At 44.9% G+C, this 23,949-nt stretch overlaps 1 protein-coding gene across 1 annotated transcript in view; it reads right to left on the bottom strand.

Moving 5' to 3' along the window:
* Nucleotides 1–23,949, bottom strand: part of LOC115469892 (shootin-1-like) — a 174,803-nt gene that overhangs the window by 63,420 nt on the left and 87,434 nt on the right. The window contains exons 6-9 of the mRNA XM_030202648.1: nucleotides 20,472–20,569; nucleotides 5,136–5,217; nucleotides 3,346–3,440; nucleotides 1,688–1,834 (exon numbers count right to left, since the gene is read on the bottom strand). Of these exons, the coding sequence (XP_030058508.1) occupies nucleotides 1,688–1,834; nucleotides 3,346–3,440; nucleotides 5,136–5,217; nucleotides 20,472–20,569 (422 nt within the window). The remainder of the gene's footprint in view (nucleotides 1–1,687; nucleotides 1,835–3,345; nucleotides 3,441–5,135; nucleotides 5,218–20,471; nucleotides 20,570–23,949) is intronic.

Below are 23,949 nucleotides of genomic sequence, written 5' to 3'. Positions count from 1 at the left end.
GTGGTCTTCAATAATTTCCTGAAGTTTAGATGATTGTGAGTTGATTTTAGGAGTTAAGGCAGTGCATTCCATAGCTGAGTTCCTATGAAGGAGAAGCTTGATGCGTGGGTAGATTTGTATTTGAGGCCATTGCAATCTGGATAATGTAAAATTAAATAGGATCGGGAAAGACTGGAACTATTTCTGGGTGGTAGATCAATTAGATTTAACACGTATCCAGGAACTACACCATAGATGATCCTATGAATCAAGGTGCAAATTTTAAAGGCAATATATTCCTTGATGGGAAGCCAATGTAATTTTTCTCGAAGGGGCTTGGCAGGTTTGAATTTAGATTTTCCAAAGATGTTAACTCTTTTTATTAACAGTTCTCATGTTAGCAAAATACAAGTGAAAACAACAGTCCAGTGCATATTTTTTTTTTATTACATTTGTACCCCGTGCTTTCCCACTCATGGCAGGCTCAATGCGGCAGGCAATGGAGGGTTAAGTGACTTGCCCAGAGTCAAGGAGCTGCCCAGAGTCACAAGGAGCTGCCTGTGCCGGGAATCGAACTCAGTTCCTCAGTTCCCCAGGACCAAAGTCCACCACCCTAACCACTAGGCCACTCCTCCACTCCACTTGAGAATAAGATTTATCATACAAACTCCCCCTCCCCTAACCCCCACCCCAACTTGCTGTCTGACACTGACTGAAATGACACTGGCTGACACTGACTGAAATGACGTGAAGTAAAGCTATCCAGCTATCTGCTGTACTACATTCAACACAAGTTTGCTCCAGAGAGATTCAGGATTATATCTGTACAACAGACAGAGTACTGAGAAGGTAAGTCTGTTCCTGAATCATAGGCACAGCCCATCCTCACGCTGACAAGACAGGAAACCCAGGACTAGCTCTTAGACTGACATAGGGTTACCATATTTTGTCCCCCAAAAAGGAGGACATGCCCCACCCACACCACACACCCTACCCCACCCCGTCACATTTTCCCCTCCCTCCTGTCACACACCCCATCACCCTCCCTCCCTGTCACCCCCCTCCCCTTACCTTACTACTGCCCTGGTGGTCTAGTGACCTCTTCGGGGCAGGAAAGAGCCCCCTTCCTGTTGCTGATCTCGGCGCCGATTCAAAATGGCTGCCAAGAGTTGAAGTGACCTCGCGAGACTTCAACTCTCAGCGGCCATATTGAATCGGCGCCGAGATCACCAACAGGAAGGATGCATGCAGGGCAGCGCTTCGGGTACGAAAGAGGGGGCTCTTTCCTGCCCCGAAGGCGGAAGAGGTCACTAGACCACCAGGGCAGTAGTAAGTAAGGGGAGGGGAGGCTAGCAATCTGCCCGTTTGTCCGGATTTCTGGACAAACGGGCAGGCTGACGAGCAGGCCGTCCTATAGGGCGGCCCCACCCACCAGCCTGCCCATCCTATAGGATGGCCCGCCCACAAGCCTGCCTGTTTGTCCAGAAATCCGGACAAACGGGCAGATTGGCAAAACCCACCCGGTTGCCCGGACATGTCCTTAAAAAGAGGACATTTCCGGGTAAATCCGGACATACGGTAACCCTAGTCTGACAGGATAAGGGGAGTCCATCAGTAAGGTCCACACCCCAAGCACAATTTAGCAGCCCTGAACGTTGTTGATGTGGAGGCTGATTTTTCAGTGCAGCTGTCCATCCCTGCACCTTACCATAAGCTGGTGCCGAATCCGCTCTTCTTCCAGTTTCTGACTCAGTTTGGCATTTTCGTCTAAAGCTTTCAGGAGCTGCTGTTCCGGTGCTGCGTTCAGCAGCAAAAGCTGGCTTTGTCTTTTCAGTTTGTTCTGCTCGATAAACATCTGTTTAAAAAAAAAAAAAGACAGTTGATATAGACCAGCCCATAAGTTGATTCACATGAGCTTCCCTCCGCCACCCCCCCCCCAATCTTTTTGACCCCTAAGCATCTCTGCTATGCCCTCTCTGGTCCGCCATTTTGATTGTGAAGGGCGCTGTCTCATTTCAACCCTTTGGGAGCATATATCTGGAATGGAAAGAGGATCAACATAATCTTTCAGACAACTTTGACAATGTTCTGATGGTAGCAAAGACTGGCCAAGGCAGAGAGTAGGAAAGGTAGGCTCTTCCAAACCAACCGGAGACGGCGTATGTAGAAAATCAAATCTTTTATTCAATTGAAAAAACTGTCACACACTTGACAGTTTTTTCAATTGAATAAAAGATTTGATTTTCTACATACGCCGTCTCCGGTTGGTTTGGAAGAGCCTACCTTTCCTACTCTCTGCCTTGTGCATTTTTCTGCGTAGGATTTCAGTGTACCTCCACCCTTGTAGTGGTTTTTTCCCTTCCTTAGCAAAGAGTGGCCAGCAGGGCTGTATTGAAGATGTCTATCCCCATAGGCAGAACTGAAGAGAGATGGAAGAAGAAGGTTTTTCCTCCCAGAGATTAGAGAACACAACCCAACTCTAGGTCTTCGGGGAGTGGTTTGTGTTGGTCACGTAAAAAACAAAACAGGAACTCTTGTACATCTATTGTTGGAATGTCCTCATCGTATAATGTTTTGGTCAGATATCTGGGGAATATTGAAAGAGATTTTTAGTTTCCATGAATCTTTTTCACCCAAATACGTAATCTGGAAATCTATTTGCATCTCATTTCTCTTTCCAGAAAAAGATAAGTTATTGTTTGACTTCTTGGTCTCAGTTGCATTGAAACTGATCATCTCGCACTGGAAGGACAATTCTCCAGTGAACGTGGTTTGGTGGATCTGGATTCTACTGTACAAAAAATACGAGCAGTCGGTCGTAAATTCTATTCTAGGACATAAAATGGTCTTCAAAAATGGAAATCATAAGACCTTTTTCTTTCAACTACGGCCTGCCATTAGGTCTTGGACTCAGCTTTGTGTACTTTATTGTGTTCTACTATTTTTCTGTTTTTGCTGTATTTTTAAAATCTAATTAAAAAAAAAAAGACACAACTCTAAATCAAGCAGAATCAGGCCCTGTTTAGCCCAGGTATTTGCTGCTTTCAACATTCTTCAAGAAGCTGGCAAAGTGAACAAAACAAAAAGTAGAGGGAATGAGGAGACCCTCAATGCAACGGTTGCACACGTGCAAAACGTTACACTAGTTCCGAGATCTGGAAGTGCTGCTCCATCTTGGCACTGTTGGAAGATGGCACTCACTGGTGTTTCTGATTCAGTCTACTGATGAGAATAAATCTTGCCAGAGCTTCCCAGGGTCTACCACAAAGTAGAGGAGCAAATACCCCACTTTATTCTTCTCCCGTCTCTCTGTTCGACACACTGACTCCTCTGCCTCTCTGGGCTGCTGTGAACAGTAGTGCTCACCTCCTGTGCGACAGACTCTGCTTTCTTCCGCAGGTCTTTCTCCAATGCCAGGTTCACCTGCAGCTCTTCATACTCCTCCACAGCCAAGACGGACACTATAAAAGGAGAAAGTTGCTTTACTCGTTAATATCCCGATCACTAGATTTTCAGAAGTGTTTTTTCACCAGGCAATTAGGTAAACAAATTTTAAACAGGGCCATAAGATATAAAATTACCTTACTTGTGTTTTCCTACTAAGTACAGTGAGGGAACTATAAATTGATGGCTTACAACGTTTGGGAAGCTTGCCGGGTGCCCTTGGCCTGGATTGGCCGCTGTCGTGGACAGGATGTTGGGCTCGATGGACCCTTGGTCTTTTCCCAGTGCGGCATTACTTATGTACTTATGTAAATATTTTAATGATCATTTAAATTGTAACAGAAAAAAAATTGGTGGCCGATATAGCTCACGTCAAAGAAAGAACAGAGAGTCGGGGATGGACACTCGGTTTTTCCCAACAAACGAAGGCAAGCTGAAGAAAAAGTTTATTCTGTTGTCATCAATCCCATATGGTTAGAAACCATACAACATGCACCAAGAGGTTTGCCGAAAAAGACTAGACACAGGTCCATGTTTCGGCAAGAACGTCTGAGTCAGGAGCCGTAACATCTGAAAGACCTTGGGAAAACACTTATAAACACCTCTAAAGCGGTACAAGATTCTCGTGTATTCATGCAGGTGCACAAGGAAAGATATGCTTATTCACATGAGTCCACGAGAATCTCGTACCATTTTAGAGGCACTTATAAGTGTTTGCCCAAGATCTTTCAGATGTTAAGGCTCCTGACCCAAGTCAAGTCTTTATTGGCAAACCTCATGGTGCATGTTGCATGGTTTCTAACCATATGGGATTGATGACATCAGAATACATTTTTTCTTCAAACTTTAGAACTGCCTTATTTTGTTGGAAAGGCTGCATGCAAGAGGGAACTAGACCACAGACCGATACACGACAATCTTTCTGTACAGGGCATAGGACTTTCCTTCACCTCTGTGTAATTTGGAGACAGACTAGGATAAGCCTGACTTTCTCCACGCCTAACATTTAGACCCACATGAGCCCTTTTCAGAAGAGGGCCATGTGCATTTGTTTGTGCTAAGCTGAATATGAATAAAGACAATACACTGGTAATTACCTATGTCCTTGAGCCTTTTCTTCTGCATTAAAATCAATGCTGCACTCTTACCATTAAGGAAAGAAACTTGCACAGTCAGCCTATCCCAAACCACTTGGGCAGTAAGAAAATAATCATGTTACTTATTTCCAAAGAAGGAATGCAGGAGACCTAAGTACATAAGCATTGCCATGCTGTGACAGACCAAGGGTCCATCGAGCCCAGCACCCTGCCACCGACAGCGGCCAAAAGAACAAGCAATTTGTCCTGCCCATCCTAGAAATACTGTATTATTCCCTCGTCCATTCAATAACATTCTATGGCTTTTTCCTCCAGGAAGCCGTCCAACCCTTTTTTGAAGTCCGCTAAGTTAAGCGCCTTAACCACCTTTTCCGGCAGCGAATTCCAGAGTTTAACTACGCGTTGAGTGAAGAAACATTTCCTCCGATTCGTTTTAAATTGACCACACTGCAGCTTCATCGCATGCCCCCTTGTCCTAGTATTTTTGGACAGCGTAAACAGACGCTCCACATCGACCCGTTCCATTCCACTCATTATCTTATAGATCTCTATCATATCTCCCCTCAGCCGCCTTTTCTCATAAGCACAGTGAACTTCTGGGGCAGGTGGCAGTACCTCGATTACATTTCTCCAGGAGTTTTCGCTGTTCTAGGACTTCAGACGTCAGAATACCATTGTCCTGGGTTACTTTATTCACCTGGAAACAAAACCCACAAAGACAGACACTGAATCCAATGGAACTGTGCAGCCCTCTAATGGAATTACATCTCTTATTTTAGTGTGCTGGTGAAAGATTCCAGCTGGAAAATGCTGCAGCCTTATTTATCTATACATGGTGTACAACACAAGCTGTGGAAACAATGCAAAGTGTGTGCACGCACACATACACAATACTTCAAAGAAAAAATACAGCACAGGGAGCATGCAAATGGCCTAGCTATAAAGTTAAGACCTATAACGGTACAGGCAATGACATTGCTTGTACTTATGTGCAGCGGTTGAGTTTGGGCAGTGCTTGGATGGAGTTTGCAAGTGCATTATTAAATAGGCTAATTTATGTGCATGCTTAAATAATCCAGATGCAAATGCCCATGCCCGCAATGTACGCTGAATTTTTGCAGTTTATAGCAGTACTTGGAGTAGCCTAGTGGTTAGTGCAGCGGACTTTGATCCTGGGGAGCTAGGTTCAATTCCCACTGCATCTCCTTGTGACACTGGGCAAGTCACTTAACCCTCCATTGCCCCTGGTATAAAATAACTACCTGAATATATGTAAACCGCTTTGAATGTAGTTGCAAAAAAACCACAGAAAGGCAATATATCAAGTCGAATTTCCCTTTCCCTATTTGAGATTCTACATGGAAAGTTGCTACTATTTGAGATTCTGGAATGTTGCTACTATTTGAGATTCTACATGGAATGTTAATGTTGCTATTCCACTAGCAACATTCTCAGTAGAAGCCTGCCCTTGCAGATCAGCAACGCAGCCGCGCAGGCTTCTGTTTCTGTGAGTCTGACATCCTGCACGTACAGACTCACAGAAACAGAAGCCTGCGCGGCCACATTGCTGATCTGCAAGGGCAGGCTTCTACATGGAACATTGCTAGTGGAGGAGTAGCCTAGTGGTTAGTGCAGCAGACTCTGATTCTGGGGAACTGGGTTCGATTCCCACTGCAGCTCCTTGTGACTCTGGGCAAGTCACTTAACCCTCCATTGCCCCAGGTACAAATAAGGATCTGTATATCCTATGTAAATCGCTTTGAATGTAGTTGCAAAAACCACAGAAAGGCGGTATATTAAGTCCCATTCCCTTTCCCCCTTATTTTATAAAATACTGCATAAGTAGGTGCTTACTTACCCTTAAACTAAACGACCCTCATACTGTCCCATCAGAGAACAGAAAGAGCACAAGGCAGCAGCTGTGGAAGTATCCTGCACACATGATTATACAACAGAGACCAACATAGTGATGCAAGGGTCTAAGTCTTGCCATTTAGTTACTGACTTCCAGAGAGAGACTGCGGACTCCATTGTCAATACCATAGACAGCTGATCATGGATGTCACACAATGCAGTGAAGCGGTCTCACAAAAGACTCACCATGTTAGCCACTTTCAGAGCTGGGATTCATTGTACTTGTCTGTTGTAGAGAGTCCATCAAAGCACAAAATTACTACTACTACTATTTAGCATTTCTATAGTGCTACAAAGCGTACACAGCGCTGCACAAACATAGAAGACAGTCCCTGCTAAAAGAGCTTACAATCTAGTAGACAAAATATAAAGCAAACAAATCAATTAATGTGTAGAGGAAAGAGGAGAGGAGGGTAGGTGGAGGCTTTAGATTGTAAGCTCCTTTGAGAGGGACCGTCCTTTTTTGTTAATTTGTACAACGCTGCGTAACCCTAGTAGCACTCTAGAAATGTTAAGTAGTAGTAGTATTCCACTAGCAACATTCCATCTAGAAGGCTGTGCAGGACGTCAGACTCCGAAAGGAGCAGCTTTGAACAGCACGGACTCCGGAGGACGAAAAAGAACTTTAAAAGAACTCGGCTCAGCTGGCGGGGGTTGGGGGGGGTTGGGATCCCCCGCCAGCCGAAGGAATAGTTTTAAAGGCAGCGGCAGGAGGAAGTGGACCTCGGCTGGTGGGGGTTGGGGTCCCCCGCCAGCAAAGGTAGGTGATGGCGGCAGGGGAGTCCAGGGCAAAATCTGTGGGGGCCCAGGCCCCCGTGGCCCCATGCAGATACGCCCCTGGGAGAGGGGTAGTATGAGTAAAGCGACCCTGGCGGAAGACGAGACGGGCAGCAGAGTTTTGAACCGACTGGAGAGGGGAGAGGTGACTAAGTGGGAGGCCAGCAAGAAGCAGATTGCAGCAGTCCAAACGAGAGGTGACAAGGGTGTGGATGAGGGTTTTGGTAGAGTGCTCAGAAAGAAAGGGGCAGATTTTATGGATGTTGTAAAGAAAGAAACCGACAGGTCTTGGCGATCTGCTGGTTATGAGCAGAGAAGGAGAGAGAAGAGTCAAAGATAACCCCAAGGTTTCGAGCTGAGGAGACAGGGGGAATGAGAGAGCCATCAACAGAAATAGAAAACGGGGGGAGCGGGGAGATATACAGAAAGAGAGGCCAGTGTACCGTGAGCACAGTACACATGCCAGGGAACTTTTCACATGAAAGTGCGACGGCAGTTCTAAGCCATGGCGGAATTTCAACACAGTCCAAGAAACAGAAGCGGTACCAGGAGCCTTCAAAAGCGGGACAGGTCCTTTAATTGTAGGAATCTTGTACATCAATCTTTCATCACTGACCCGACACGGGCCGTGTTTCAGCGCACAGCGCCTGCATCAGGGGTCCATGTTAAACAAAAAAAAAAAAAATCAAAATGCAATTCATATACTGTAAACCTAATGTCAACGGCTGTAGGTACAGTGAGTGCACCTTTAACTACGTAGGCAATGTTAATTTGAAATAAGTATGAATTTTAAATTTTTGAGCAGCCATTGACATTCTACGATTAGTATTACCAACGCGATTGGAGGAGCGCTCAAGGTGAATGTGCTCTTTTTAATGATATCTGGTAAAGACAGGAGCCCAGATTTTAAATAAGATTTTACGGCCGATGGATTTCTTTTATCAGCTTATTACAATAATATCCATTTTATAAGCCCCGACCTTTACTACTTCTTATCTTTTATGACTTGTACGTTATCTTGAAGGAACAAGGTCCCGGTTGTTGTGTACTCAGATTATAGCTGGTTTTCTTACACCTAACAACAAAAGATTGAATCCCGACTTTTGTAATTTCTCTGCAAATCATTTCCAGTGTACCACTATTATCTAAAGTATTTTTGCGTTTCTTGTTCTCGTTGCTTTATTAGAACCATGGCACTTTTGCAATCGTACGTTTGTTGTTTACATTCATTATAATTAGTATCGTGCATCATTACTCATTATTTTTTTTTTTAATAAAGTATTTTTATTAAGTGAAAAAAATCTCAAATTACATACAAGAATTGCCAACTCTGTTCATTTGCTTCTTATAGCGTTACAGATTCTTGATTGCTGCTGAATGCTCAACTAGCTGGATTATCTAATCTAGGACATTATACCACTACCGCTGCCCCCCCTCCCTTCCCTCCCCCCTCTTGGCTGAGCTGACCATCATTTATATATTGTTCATATGGCTGCCACATTTTCCGAAAGAAGTCCATTTTACCCCTTCTCAATGCAGTTAGTTTTGACATCTGGTACAAGTATCCCACTTTGCGGAATACCGTGCTCATGTCTGGCAGACTCGGCTGTTTCCAGGCTCTTGCTATTGCTAACTTTGCTGCCACCATATATTGCGTCGCCAACTTATGATAAATCATTTTAATCCCTGTGGGAGGAAAATGCAGTAGGCAGTGCTCTATCTTACATGGATATACCCATTGCAGTACCGTGTTGACCTGGGCCATCATTTCTTTCCAAAATTTCTGCACCTTAGGGCACTCCCAGAATATGTGTATGAATGTGCCCTTTGCCCCACAGTCCCTCCAACAGGCAGCAGACAACTCCCCCATAGATACGTTGCAGTCTATCCGGTGTATAGTATCTTAAACCCATTCTCCCTCGTGGATTGCGCTAAAGATGGTTTAAATAGTAGTCTATAACATTTCTCCCATTACTCACTATTATTTTTGATTTAAACACAAAACTATTTTGTGACTAGTCACTTTATATTCAAAGTATCCTACGTCTTATGTACGACACGACACGTTGGTTCTGGCACATCAAGGTCGTTTTTTATGCATGTTCACATTACATATGTACATTGTTTTCTAAGGCTTCATTAAGACGTTAATTTTTTTAAACGTATTTGGTTTACAGTATATGAATTGCATTTTGATTTTTTGTTTAACATAGACCCCTGATGCAGGCGCTGTGCGCCGAAACACAGCCCATGTCAGGTCAATGATGAAAGACTGATGTACAAGGTTCATACAATGAAAGGACTTGTCCCGCTTTTGAAGGCTCGTGGTACCTTTTCTGTTTCTTGGGCTTTGTTCTGTATTTCCGACCCTCTCTCTGTTGTTTCTTGAATTTCAACACAGCTTACATATATAGGAGTTCTTTTACTAAGACGCGCTGAAAAATGGCTTGCGGTAGTGTAGGTGCGGGTTTTGGGCACGCACCGATCCATTTTTTTGGCGCGCCTGTAAAAAAAGGCCTTTTTTCTTTTTTTTGCCAAAAAATGGATGTGTGACAAAATCAAAATAGACGTGCGTCCATTTTGGGTCTGAGACCTTACCGCCGGCTATTGACCTAGCTGTAAAGAATCCGCGCGGTAATGACCTACACACGTCAATTATGCGTGACCAAAAATTAAAAAAAATATTTTTCAGACGCACATATCGGACGTGCACCAAAAATAAAATTACCACAAGAGCCACGCAGCAGTCGGGCGGTAACTCCATTTTGTCGCATGTAGACACTTACGTGGCTTAGTAAAAGGGCCCCATAGAGGGGCATAATCGAACGGGGCGCCCAAGTTTTCATGAGGGCATCCTAACAGGACAGCCCCGCGAAGGGGTGGGGAAACCCGTATTATCGAAACAAAATGGACGTCCATCTTTCGTTTCGATAATACAGTCGGAGACGCCCAAATCTCAATATTTAGGGTCAACCTTATTGATGGTTGTCCCCGGATTTTGGCCATAATGAAAACCGAGGACGCCCATCTCAAAAACGACCAAATCAAAGCCCTTTGGTCGTGGGAGGAGCCAGAATTCGTAGTGCACTGGTCCCCCTGACATGCCAGGACACCAACCGGGCACCCTAGGGGGCACTGAAGTGGACTTCACAAATTGCTCCCAGGTGCATAGCTCCCTAACCTTGTGTGCTGAGCCCCCCAAAACCCACTACCCACAACTGTACACCACTACCATAGCCCTAAGGGGTGAAGGGGGGCACCTACATGTGGGTACAGTAGGTTTGTGGTGGGTTTTGGAGGGCTCACATTTACCACAAGTTTAACAGGTAGGGGGAGATGGGCCTGGGTCCGCCTGCCTAAAGTGCACTGCACCCACTAAAACTGCTCCAGGGACCTGCATACTGCTGTCATGGAGCTGGGTATGACATTTGAGACTGGCATAGAGGCTGGCAAAAAAAATGTTAAAGTTTGTTTTTTGCTAGGGTGGGAGGGGGTTGGTGACCACTGGGGGAGTAATGGGAGGTCATCTGGTCAGTTCGGGCACATTTTCACGGCTTGGTCGCAAGAAAAAATGGACCAAGTAAAGTAGGCCAAGTGCTCGTCAGGGACGCCTTTCTTTTTTCCATTATCGGCCAAGGACTCCCATCTCTTAATCACGCCCCAGTCCCGCCTTCGCTACGGTGCCAACCCTCCCCCCCCCCCCCATGAACTTTGGTCGTCCCCACGACGGGAAGCAGTTGAGGATGCCCAAAATCGGCTTTCGATTATGCCGATTTGGGCGACCCTGAGAGAAGGATGCCCATCTCCCGATTTGTGTCGAAAATAAGCCTGATAGTGTGGTCAGCTAAAGCCCTCTGACAAAAATCATCTAATAAGGAATACAAAATAATCCCGAATAATCACATCATTGAACCGGCTACCGGAGGACAAAAGGTGGAACCCTGAATCTCTACCTTATGTTTTCTTTTTTAAAAATCTATATTCATTCACTGCCAATCTATTCTACGTTATATAATGAGGGTTCAAGGTTTTCTTCTGAACATGCTGCTGGATAATATCCTTCTTTAGATTTCGGGAGGCCTGTGAAGCTCGTTCATCACGTGTACCGTGAGGGGCTCACAGCTGTCTTTCTTTAAGAAGTTCCCACCCTGCCTGAACTTCATCGCCTACCTCATCTGTCCAAAGACACTTGAAGGGACAATAAAACACTTCTTGCCTGAAAGCAAACAGACTGCCATTCATTTCTGAGATTAAGCCCAATAACCTCAAAGAGACTTGCGAGTGGGCAGATTCTGCCTGACGGGAGCCAGGGATGCTCTTCACTTCAGCAGACTGAAGAAAGCACAGTGAAAAGTGTCTTCATGGGAGGAAGGATGGCCTTGACGCACACAAGACCTGTCAGCCTGCCACAAAGAAAAGCACAGTGTGCAACACAGCCAGCCTTCTCCTGCACTGTAGGCCACTCCTAGATCCGCACAATGCAAACTTCTTCAGTCCCGGCCACTAGGGCACCTCCTCAGCTCCCAGGTTCCTAATGCAGTGGGGCCTGCAGCACAGCCCTCAGCTAAGCTCCTGTCTGTATTTAGAAGCCATTGTTGAGGGGCACAGCGAAGGCATTCTCCGTTCCTTCCGACAGTCCTCCACAGCTTTGGATGCGTTTAATGGTGTAGCCAAGGGACCGGTTCTGAAACCGGGCTGCAGTGTTCCAATATTCTCGGACTGTCTGGAGACAAAACATCACAATGTGTCAGGGTCCTCTAGTTTTGACCAATGGCTTAGGTCAGCTTGGGCCCTGAGAAATATTTAAAGGCTCTCAGCTTTTCTTGTGAACTCATTAGCACTAACTCCATGTTTGGGTACCTGTTTTGGCATATTTCCCTGTTTTCATTTCTGGTTGTGAGTACGTGTGTCAGGGGCGTAGCCAGACTTCGGCAGGAGCGGGGTCCAGAGCCCGAGGTGAGGGGGCACATTTTAGCCCCACCCCCACGGCGCTGCCGACCCTCCCCCACTGTCGCGGTGGGCTACCTTTGCTGGCGGGGGACCCCAATGCCCGCCGGCCGAGGAGGTCCTCTTCTTCCGGCGCAAGGCTTCGTTCTGTTTCTGTGAGTCTGACGTCCTGCAAGTACAACGTGCAGGACATCAGAAACAGAACGAAGCCTTCGCGGGAAGAAGAGAACCTCCTCGGCCGGCGGGCATTGGGGTCCCCCGCCAGCAAAAATAGCCCACAGTGACGGCGGGGGAGGGTTGGCGGCGGGAGGGGGGGTCGAGAGGGTCGTTGGCAGGGGGGTCCAGGGCCAAATCTACGGGGGCCCAGGCCCCCCTGGCCCCACGTAGCTACTCCACTGATGTGTGTGTGTATATATATTTGTGAGTGGGCCATATCGGCTTCTATCTCAGGTAAAAGCCGAGGGACAAGGAATACAGGTTCATAGGGAGAATGGGCCAGTCCTGGCCTGCAGCCCATGTCACAAATCAGGACCCTAACTGCCCCGGTGGCGTTTCACTGACCTATTACCACAAGCACAGTATTCGCACCGATCAATCAGTTAGACTGTGACATCAGAAACCCTCTAGCAAGGAACCCAGACATCCAACAAGCCACATAAAACACTCTTTCACTTTATACAAAGTGAGATGACTTGTAACTATGTGGGTTAGAAGTCCACGTACTAATAGCTCAGACGGCAAAAGGAAAAAAAAAACAAACAAACTGCTTTTGGGATGGTCCTCTTACTTCATGGCACAGAAGACCTAAGGGGTCCTTTTATTAAGTTGCGTGCAGATCCATTTTTCAGCGCGCCTGTAAAAAAAAGGCCTTTTTAAATTTTTGCTGAAAATGGACATGTGGTAAAAATAAAAACTGGTGTGCATCCATTTTGGGTCTGAGACCTTACCGCCAGCCACTGACTTAGCGGAAAGGTCTCATGCGGTAATCGTCTACGCACGTAGAATGACAATTACCACCCAGTTTCCGCCACGCGCTGGAAAATAAAAATGATTTTCCAGCACGCGTATTGGATGCGCATTAAAAAAAAAAAAATCAAAATTACCGCCTGGGCTTACGCAGCTTAATAAAACGGCTCCTAAGTCCTACTTCTAGAGACATCTTGGGTGAAACGATTGATAGTTGTACAATGTATGAGAAAATTTGAGAAGCAAAGGCATGTCCACATTGGGTCTCGTATACCAGTGGTGTAGCTATGGGGAGCCCCGCCTCCGCCCCCTTGCCGCTGCCACCCCCCGTCGCTCCCCCGCCACTGCCGCCCCCTACCACTGCCGCCCCCTGTCTCACCTGCCTGCCTCCACGGCTCCAGGCCCCCTGTATTTGAAGTGGCAGTCGCAGATCTCCTCTCTTCTGGCCTTCCCTCCCTGTGTCCCGCCCTTGTCTGATGTAACTTCCGGTTTCCGTGAGGGCGGGATCCAGGGAGGGAAGGCCAGAAGAGAGGAGATCTGCGACTGCCACTTCAAATACAGGGGGCCCGGAGCCAAGGAGGCAGGCAGGTGAGACCGTGGACTACAGCGCCGGTGGCCTGACCCCGGCTTGTCCCCCCTGCCCCCCCCTCTCAGCGGCCCTGCCCCCTCCCTTCGAGGCCTGGCTACGCCCCTGTCGTATACTAACTTCCTTTCAGAGTCCCAACTTGTTGAGGGAGAGAGATGGACAATAAAAGATGATCACCACCTTACTGACAGCACTTAGTAAAGGAAGGATCAGAACACGGATAAAAGCATGAAATGGAAAAGTCATCACGTTCTGCAATTTAAAAAAAAAATCACTATTATGCTTCTCCAGCTTCTGATACATTTCCCCAATAATTCCCCCGCTACACTGGAAACCCCCGATCCTTTTTTCCCTTCCTTACGAGAGTAAATGGGTGGTGAGCAGACGAACAGGAGTTCAAACCATATTTTACCACGTCAGAGAGAACTGACAGCATGTGTAGCCTGTAATCATGCGTTTTCAGGAATATAAAAGCCGCAGAAGAAGCAATCATACAAAAATTACGTTCTGTTTTCAAACATTGAATATAATGCAACGGACCCCACTTAACAGAGAAGCTGTGTGTTTACTGCTGATATGAGCAATCACATTGCCGTGAATCTGTTGTAGCACAGACCTGATGAAACAAGCTTAAATAATCATAGATTTCTGTTTTCTCTGTTTATTGCACAGGCCTTTAATGCATTGAACACAGCAATGGAAAAGCAAAACAATGGCTTACGGGCTCACTTTCAAAACAGAAAAACGTCCAAAAAGAAGCAGACGGACTTTTCTCTTTCTGCCAAAAATGCCCAAATACTATTTTCAAAACCCATTTTCTATGCATTTGGTCTAAATCTCAAGGGGGCGTCTTGGAGGAGTGTTTTGGGCGGGCTTATGGTTTAGACCACTGGTTCCCAAACCTGGTCCTGGAGGCTCCCCATCCAAGTCAAGATTCTAGGATATCCACAATGAATATTCATGAGAGAGATCTGCATGCAGTGGAGGCAGCTTGCGAGAATTTTGTTTAAACTATATAAGGTTTCATATGGTTTAGTTTCTTCATATTTTAATTTAAGATGGTGACCAGCATCAGGATTTCCTGCCTCTTATTTGGAATTTTGTCAAAATATAAAAACAGTTTTATTTAGGAAGTATGTTTTAAACTCTGCATAATATTATTTTGGTGTAAATTAAGATTTACGATAACCTTTTTGGTAATTTCAATTTATTGTATTTCCAGGTTATAACTAGCTTCTTATTCTGTGAACTACTCTGAACTGGAAGGCTTGCGTAGGTAATAAGCCCTATCACCATCATCATAAGAATAGCCTTCCTGGGACAGACTAAAGGTCCATCAAAGCCAATATTTTGCTTTCAACAGTGGCCAATCCAGGCCACAAGTATCTGGCAGAAATCTTGCCAGGGTGGTGCGTAAACAGAGAAGCAACTTACCAGGAGAGCGACGATATTCAGAAGGCTATCAGGGCAGGGGGCCTTCTACAATGCCGCATTAGCTCATGGAAAAAAAAATCAGCTGGCAGTAAACGTTGAGACACCCATAGCAATATAATGCGCATCTCAGCGTTAACGCCAGCTGATTTTTATTGCAAGCTAAAAACGCTAGCACAGCATAGTAAAAGACCCCCCCCCCCCCTAGATAGCTAAAACAGAAAAAAAAAGTCCTAACTACCCTGTTTCCCCGAAAGTAAGACATCCCCCAAAAATAAGACCTAGTAGAGGTTTTCCTGAATTGGTAGATATAAGGCCTCCCCCGAAAGTAAGACCTAGCAAATTTTTGTTTGAAAGCAGGGCCGCCGAGAGCCGGACAAGGCCACCCCCGGGCCGCCCCCCCCCCCCCCCCACCCAAGGTCGCCGGGCCCCCCCCCTCCACCCACCCTCCGTCGCTCCCGGAACTAACCTTAACGCCTCCTTTCACCTTCGCAGCAAGCAGCAGCAGGGCAGACCTCTCCTTCCTTCCGTGCCCCACCTTCGCGGACGTTACGTCAGGCAAGGGCGGGACACGGAAGGAAGGAGTGGCCTGCCCTGCTGCTGCTTGCTGCAAAGGTGAAAGGAGGTGTTTAAGGTTAGTTCCGGGAGCGACGGAGGGCGGGCGTACCAACCCCGATGTTTCCCCGAAAAATAAGACAGCCCCTGAAAATAAGACCTAGCGCATTTTTGGGGGCAAAAATTAATATAAGACAGTGTCTTATTTTCGGGGAAACACGGTATATCCATTCACCAATCCTGATGGCAGTCTGAATACTGCTGCAACCTGGAGAGTGTCAGCATTAGCCTGAGGCTTTAAGGCCTACTGGGTGTCAGCCAAAGAGCTCTGGGAGAGCAGCTCTGACATTCCCCCCCACTCCTCCTAGTCTGATCCCTGGGAATGTCAGTGTAAGACAGAACACCTGTGGCTTGCAAGGAATAAAACAAACCAGAACCAATGCTCAAAAAAAAAAAATAGAAATAAACCACTGTCTCCATAAATTGTGTCTTGACAGGAATTCACACCTCCTTGGTAAAACTAACCAAATTATATCATAGGCCTGTGCGTGGGAAAATAATTCAGTTTTTTAAACCCAGAGAAGGGATAAAGAGGGACACGCACTGACACCCCCCCCTCTTCAGACACACATCCACACACCTCCAACCTGCAGCATTCTCATTCACCAACAGAGACATACACAGAACCAGACATCAGGCAGACCCTGAGACCCCCAGAAGCACTTACATAAGTACATAAGTATTGCCATACTGGGACAGACCAAAGGTCCATCGAGCCCAGCATCCTGTTTCCAACAGTGGCCAATCCAGGTCACAGATACCTAGCAGAAACCCAAAGAGTAGCAACATTCCATGTGGAACCCCAAAGAGAACCAAGATTCTAGAATTCTAAAGAATAACAAGATTCCATGCAGAATTTCAAAGTGTAACCACATTCCATTTAGAACCCCAAAGAGTAGCAAGATTCCATTCAGAATCCCAAGTACATAAGTATTACCATACTCGGAAAGACCAAAGGTCCATCAGGCCCAGCATCCTGTTTCCAACAGCGGCCAAATCCAGGTCACAAATACCCGGCAAGATTCCAAAAATGTACAAAACATTTTATACTGCTTGTCCCAGAAAGAGTGGATTTTCCCCAAGTTCATTTAATAACGGTCTATGGACTTTTCCTTTAGGAAGTCGTCCTAACCTTTTTTAAACTCCGCTAAGCTAACCGCCTTTACATAGTAACATACATAGTAACATAGTACATGACGGCAGAAAAAGACCTGCACGGTCCATCCAGTCTGCCCAACAAGATAAACTCATATGTGCTAATTTTTGTGTATACCCTACTTTGATTTGTACCTGTCCTCTTCAGGGCACAGACCGTATAAGTCTGCCCAGCACTATCCCCGCCTCCCAACCACCAGCCCCGCCTCCCACCACCGGCTCTGCCACCCAATCTCAGCTAAGCTCCTGAGGATCCATTCCTTCTGAACAGGATTCCTTTATGTTTATCCCACGCGTGTTTGAATTCCGTTACTGTTTTCATTTCCACCATCTCTCATTTCATTTACCACATTCTCTGGCAATGAATTCCAGAGTTTAATTACACGTTGAGTGAAGAAAAATTTTCTCAGATACGTTTTAAATTTACTACATTGTAGCTGCATCACATGCCCCCTAGTCCTAGTATTATCTTTCTGCCTAAGTGCCGTAAACCTATTTCTAGATAAAATACCTTTTGCTAAATCACCCTGTGCCCCTAGAAGTGGACTCGGGACCTAAAGTAGGGAACTCAGAACCAGACAAAGCCAGAAGCTGACATGTGACCTCTGGGGACATAACGGACAGAGAGAAATGTGGCCCATCTGGATAAAATGCCACAGCTAGCCACAATATTTAAAAAAACTGACCCATGTACCTGTGACAAACAAATATTCACAAATATTAAAACAAACCCCCAGCTATAAATGTAGGAAAATCGAGATCTAAAGAAGCTTTCAAAGAGAATGTTGGCAAGGTGGTTTTCAAATAGGAACGGAAAGGGAAAGGGGACTTGATATACCGCCTTTCTGTGGTTTTTGCAACTACATTCAAAGCAGTTTGCATAGTATATATAGGTACTTACTTGTACCTGGGGCAATGGAGGGTTAAGTGGCCTGCCCAGAGTCACAAGGAGCTGTAGTGGGAATTGAACCCAGTTCCCCAGGATCAAAGTCCACTGCACTAACCACTAGGCTACTCCTCCACTAACAATATTCTGTGTAGAAAACCAAAGAGTAGCAACATTCAGTGTAGAATCTCAAATAATAGCAACAGAACCTCAAATAATAGCAACATTCCATCTAGAATCTCCAATAGTAGCAACATTCCATGTAGAATCTCAATAGTAGCAACATTCCATCTAGAATTTCCAATAGTAGCAACATTCCATGTAGAATCTCAAATAGGGAAAGGGAAATGGAACTTGATATACTGCCTTTCTGTGGTTTTTGCAACTATATTCAAAGTGGTTTACATACTATATACAGGCACGTACTTATTTGTACCAGGGGCGATGGAGGGTTAAGTGACCTGCCAGAGTCACAAGGAGCTGTAGTGGGAATTGAACCCAGTTCCCCAGGATCAAAATCCACTGCACTAACCACTAGGTTATGAAGAATCAAAAAGTTCATATTGCTGTTGTAAGGAAATAAAAAACAAAACAAAACAAAAAAGGCCTTGCAGCTAATGCATTAGCTACATACATTTGCCCCTAAATAATCAAATTGTAAATATCTTATGAAATGTAATAGTGCTCATAAAAAGTTGAGAGACTGCCACAATCAATGGATCAACGGCATGAAAGCTCAACAGGATTTAATCACAACACTCCAAAGTGAGTGTATGAGCACAGGCCATTTTTAAATAAACTTCATCGTTATCAATAGAAATCAAACAAAATAAAACACGGAAAAGAAAATAAGATGATACCTTTTTTATTGGACATAACTTAATACATTTCTTGATTAGCTTTCGAAGGTCGCCCTTCTTCGTCAGATAGGAAATATGCAAATGTGTTGGCAGATAGTATATATAAGAAAGCTAATCAAGAAATGTATTAAGTTATGTCCAATAAAAAAGGTATCATCTTATTTTCTTTTCCATGCTTTATTTTGTTTGATTTCTATTGATAACCTTTAAGAGTGGACCAACACGGCTACCACACCTCTCTAAATAAACTTCCAAACTTGAATAATGATGAAGTACTTATCTTAGATTAATCTAAAAAATCTTATCCCACAAAAGCAGGGTCCCGACACGATCCATGTTTCGCAAGCTATGTGCTAAGTTCTTTTTGAGTAAACTAGAACTTCGTTTGCCTGTGGGTTCCCTGAAGAAGCTACTGGCGAAACACGGAGTGGGGGAGTGGCCTAATGGTTAGTGCAGCAGGTTGTGGACCCGGGGAAATGGGTTCAATTCCTGTTGCTGCCTGATGGTCGGCAGTACGTGGAGATCCTGGGGAACCAGGTTCAATTCCCTCTGCAGCTCCGTGTGACCCTGGGCAAGTCACTTAACCCTCCGTTGCCCCAGGTACAACAGCAGCACAAAGTAATAATTAGACTGTGAGTCCAATAGGGACAGGCCCGGTACCTGTAAAATGCAAAATTGTAAACCGCTTAGCAGGTATATAAATACTCAAATGAATGAATGGACCATGTTGGGACCCTGCTTTTATTTATTTATTATAAGGATTTATTTACTGCCTTTTTGAAGGAATTCATTCAAGGCGGTGTACAGTAAGAATAGATCAAACATGAGCAATAGGCAATTACAGCAGTAAAAATATTCAAGTAACAATACAAAATATGGCATGGTATACTACTTGCAATGACCACACAATACGTAATAGAACATTATAACTGGTAGTGAAGGGTAGGGCAAAGTTGTAAAATATAGATGAGTAAGAAAGTAGGAAGAATTTGAAAGTAAGGTGATTGATCTGAAGAAAGTTGCACGTGAGGTCGGAGAGATGGTTAAATATTATCTCAGTTAGGCTAGGAGTGGATAAACATGTCCCGCTGCAGTATGTGCAGCCCGAGTCAATCCTTATGTGTGTGAGTGAGGTTTTGTGGAATAAGTATGCTAGCAATGGCTTCCCTTATTTATTCCTTATTTTGACTTTTAGCATATTACTAATGCTTCGCTGAACACTAAACACCCTAAAAGCTTCACATACGGCTTCTAAGATTTAAAGAACTGAGAGAATGAGTGAAGTTGGATTTGTTTTTCTTAGAGACCTGCACATATATATTCCAAAGAAATGAAATGCTAAAAGCAAGAATAATTTTTAAATTAAGTAAAGAATGTCACTGTGTGGTACAGTGGCATAGCTATGTGAGACCTGGGGGGCTTGGCCCCCGTAGATTTAGCCCTGGACCCCTCTGCCGACGACCCGCCTGACCCCTCCTCCCGCCGCCAGCCCACCATCGCCTGCCTTTGCAGGATGTCAGAAACAGAAGGAAGCCTTTTGCGAGAAGAAGAGGACCTTGGCTGGCGGGGGTTGGAGTCCCCCGCCAGCAAAGGTAGGCAACGGTGGGTTGGTGGCGGAAGGGGGGGTTGAGAGGGTCGGCGGCAGGGGGGACGGGGGGGGGGGGGGCTAAAATGTGCCCCCTCACCTCGGGTTCTGGACCCCCCTCCTGCCGAAGTCTGGCTACGTCCCTGGTGTGGTGCATGCAAGCAGGATGTAAGTTAGGAGAACGTAGTATTAAGGTAGGAGCATTGCCTTCCATGCTAATGCCACATACCTGATTGATAGCGTCTACCAGCTGGCTCCTCAGATTCTCCACTTCAATGGCCAAGTTCTTCTTTTCCTCTTGAACAGACACAACTTGATCCCGAAGCTCTGCAAGAGGGGAGAAAAAAAAAAGGTTTCTATGCTTCGTATTCTCTTCTACAACTGTTAACCCCAAAGCATTAGAAGGAAAGCGTGAAAAGGAAGCGTATCCAGAAAGTATCCCATAATATGCTTAGATTATGTAAGGGAATGCTGCCTACAGGGCTGGGCTTCCAAACTTGTATTGAACTTTATATTCCTTATATAACTTCCCTCTTTATGTGTCTGTTTATATCTATTTCATTGTAAATAAATTCAATCTATATTTGTTTCTTCACCGTAGGCGGCTATCGCCTCACGGCACTATGTAAGCCACATTGAGCCTGCAAATAGGTGGGGAAATGTGGGATACAAATGCAACAAATTAAATAAACAAATCTGTGATGACTGCCCTGTTTGAAACGCCAAAATTTCAGTTATGTAAGCCCTCACCTGCGGAATGATTTGCAGCTGGAGTTCAGAGAGATCTCACTACTTGCATTTTCACAAGTTAATTACAATTTTTTAGGTGCAGGGTATATAACAGGCTTCATCTATTATGATGAGCTGAATTTTACTGTGTTGACTAAGATTCAATGAAGAATCCTAAATAGCAACATTCCATGCTACCAGTCCAGGGGACGCAGTGGCTTCCCCCACGTCCATCTCAATAACAGATTATGGACTTTTCCTCCAGGAACCTGTCCAACCCTTTTTTTAAACCCAGATATGCTAAGGTTAGAGAGAGATGCTGGATCTGGGAAGAGGGGGTGAGGAGAGAACGGAGGAAAGCCGGACCTATGGGGGGGGGGGTTACAGAAAAGGAGGGATGCTGGACTTGTGGGGGAGGGAGGGTTCAAAGGCAGGTAGCCCTTACCACTAGGTGGCCCCAGGCTTTTTTGCTGGACACGCTCAATGGTAGCTATGCTCCTGTGTTTAAACCCCTCTCTGTTCTATTTGGTATGATTGTGATTCCTCTCCGACCTTGATTTATTATTATGAACTCTTTTGATCTGTGTGCCAGTAAAGGCAGTATATATCAAGTTTAAATAAAGAATTTTAGCAAAATGGGGTGTGTGGAGGGGAGGGTGGGAGTCCCAGGAGCGTGTTCAGGTCAGAGAAAGATAAGTAAAGGCAAGAATTCCATTTTCAAAATCTCCATGCACACTTTTCTGGCAAAATCCCCCACACAGCAGTTTTTAAATTGGGGCCCCCATACAAAGCTGGCAGATAAATTACATCCAGCATTTAGCCTAAAACAGACAGCTTGAAAAGTGCCCCCCTGAATCTTTAAATGCTCATGTGATCCGGTTTTACATGTGCCCAAGTACGCGGCCTGCATCAAGGTTAGTTTCAAGTTTTCAACATAAGAAGATTTGTTCCTGTTTGCTTCTTAAAAGCAATAATTATGTTTGAAAGACGCGTCCCTTACAAAGAGGAGTCACAGTTCAGTGCTAAGCTCGCTTCTCGCATTCGCACAGCACAGACACTAGAGAATGAATCTTTGTAAGACTTCATATCTCAAAGCAAGAAACAAAGAGGCAGTTCAGGCCTGTAGCAACACAAGGATTCATTTTTAGGACTGTGCTGAGAAAGTGCTGTTATGTACGGCAAGTTTAACAGATATTAAATAATCAGATTGCTCACGGATTAGAATTTGATTTTACCATTCTTAATCTGTGCTCTCCCACCAGACCGAAATCCTTTTAAAGAAACTATTCCAGCCAGCAGTCCTCACCACCCTCGTGTCCTGATTCATCCAGGGATTTCCCCTTCGGCACAGAATAGCAGGAAACGCGTGCTGAGTCAGACTCTAGGATGGTTCTGCTGGTGGCCATGGGATCAGGAGACAAATGTAAGGTGGGGTGGGGGTAGGGCAAGAACATCCATGTATTAATCCCCACCAGTACAGACGCTCACGTCTCAGCGGGGAGGAAAGGTGAAGAAGGTCCAGTGAATGTTGAGGAAGGAAATGGTGAAAAATGCTTTGCTTGTATGAATCCTCACCCTGCTGTGAAAATTTATTTCCATGTGTTTCTAACCCACTCATCAGTGCTGTCTGAGCGAGTACAAATCAGACAACAATTAAATCAATGAAGCAAATCACAATAAGAATTAAGCAAGAAAAATAATAAAATTTGAATACTGTAGAAATTTGTTCTTGAATTTCCTTAAACTTGAAATAATCAAATTCTAAAGGGGTCTGTGCTGGGACCGCTGTTTTTTAAACATATTTATAAATGATCTAAAGATGGGAGTAACTAGTGAGGTAATTAAATTTGCCACCGACACAAAGTTATTCAAAGCTGTTAAATCGCAAGAGGATTCTGAAAAATTACAAGAGGACCTTACGAGACTGCAAGACTAGGCGTCTAAATGGCAGATGACGTTTAATATAGCAAGTGCAAAGTGATGCATGTGGGAAAGAGGAACCCGAATTATAGCTACGCCATGCAAGGTTCCAAGTTAGGAGTCATAGACCAAGAAAGGGATCTAGGTGTCGTCGTTGATGATAACATTGAACCCTTCAGCTCAGTGTGCTGTGGTGGCTAAGAAAGCAAATAGAATGTTAGGTATTATTAGGAAAGGAACGGAAAACAAAAATGAGGATGTTATAATGCCTTTGTATTGCTCCATGGTTCGACCGCACCTTGAATATTGTGTTCAATTCTGGTCGCCACATCTCAAAAAAGATATAGTGGAATTAAAAAAGGTACAGAGAAGGGCGACGAAAATGATACAGGGGATGGGACGACTTCCCTATGAGGAAAAGCTAAAGCGGCTAGGGCTCTTCAGCTTGGAGAAAAGGCGGCTGAGAGGAGATATTATAGAGGTCTATAAAATAATGAGTGGAGTTGAACGGGTAGATGTGAAGCGTCTGCTTACGCTTTCCAAAAATACTAGGACTAGGGGGCATGCGATGAAGCTACAAAGTAGTAAATTTAAAACGAATCTGAGAAAATATTTCTTCACTCAATGTGTAATTAAACTCTGGAATTCGTTTCCAGAGAATATGGTAAAAGCAGTTAACATAGCGGGGGTTTAGAAAAGGTTTGGATAGCTTCTTAAGAGAAAAGTCCATAAGCCATTATTAAAATTTCTAGGATAAGCAGCATAAAATGCATTATACTGTTTTGGGATCTTGCCAGGTACTTGTAACCTGGGTTGGCCACTGTTGGAAACAGGATGATGGGCTTGAAGGACCTTCGGTCTGTCCCAGTATGGTAATATTTATGAAAGATTATGCCAAAGAACCAGTCCAGCTATTGAAAATGCAAAAGCCTTTGTTCTAACTTCACCTATAACTTTCAGCAATGGCTCAGATAATAAGCCCCTTTGGGATGGCTTGACTAGAAGGGTATTGCCATTCTGGGTTTTGAAAGTAACATCCTATCTCCTCTATGTAAACT

Source organism: Microcaecilia unicolor, chromosome 5, assembly GCF_901765095.1.
Source record: "Microcaecilia unicolor chromosome 5, aMicUni1.1, whole genome shotgun sequence".
Classification (NCBI taxonomy): Eukaryota; Metazoa; Chordata; class Amphibia; order Gymnophiona; family Siphonopidae; genus Microcaecilia; species Microcaecilia unicolor.
The sequence above is the reverse complement of the archived record's forward strand: the minus strand, read 5'-3'. Positions and strand labels throughout refer to the sequence as shown.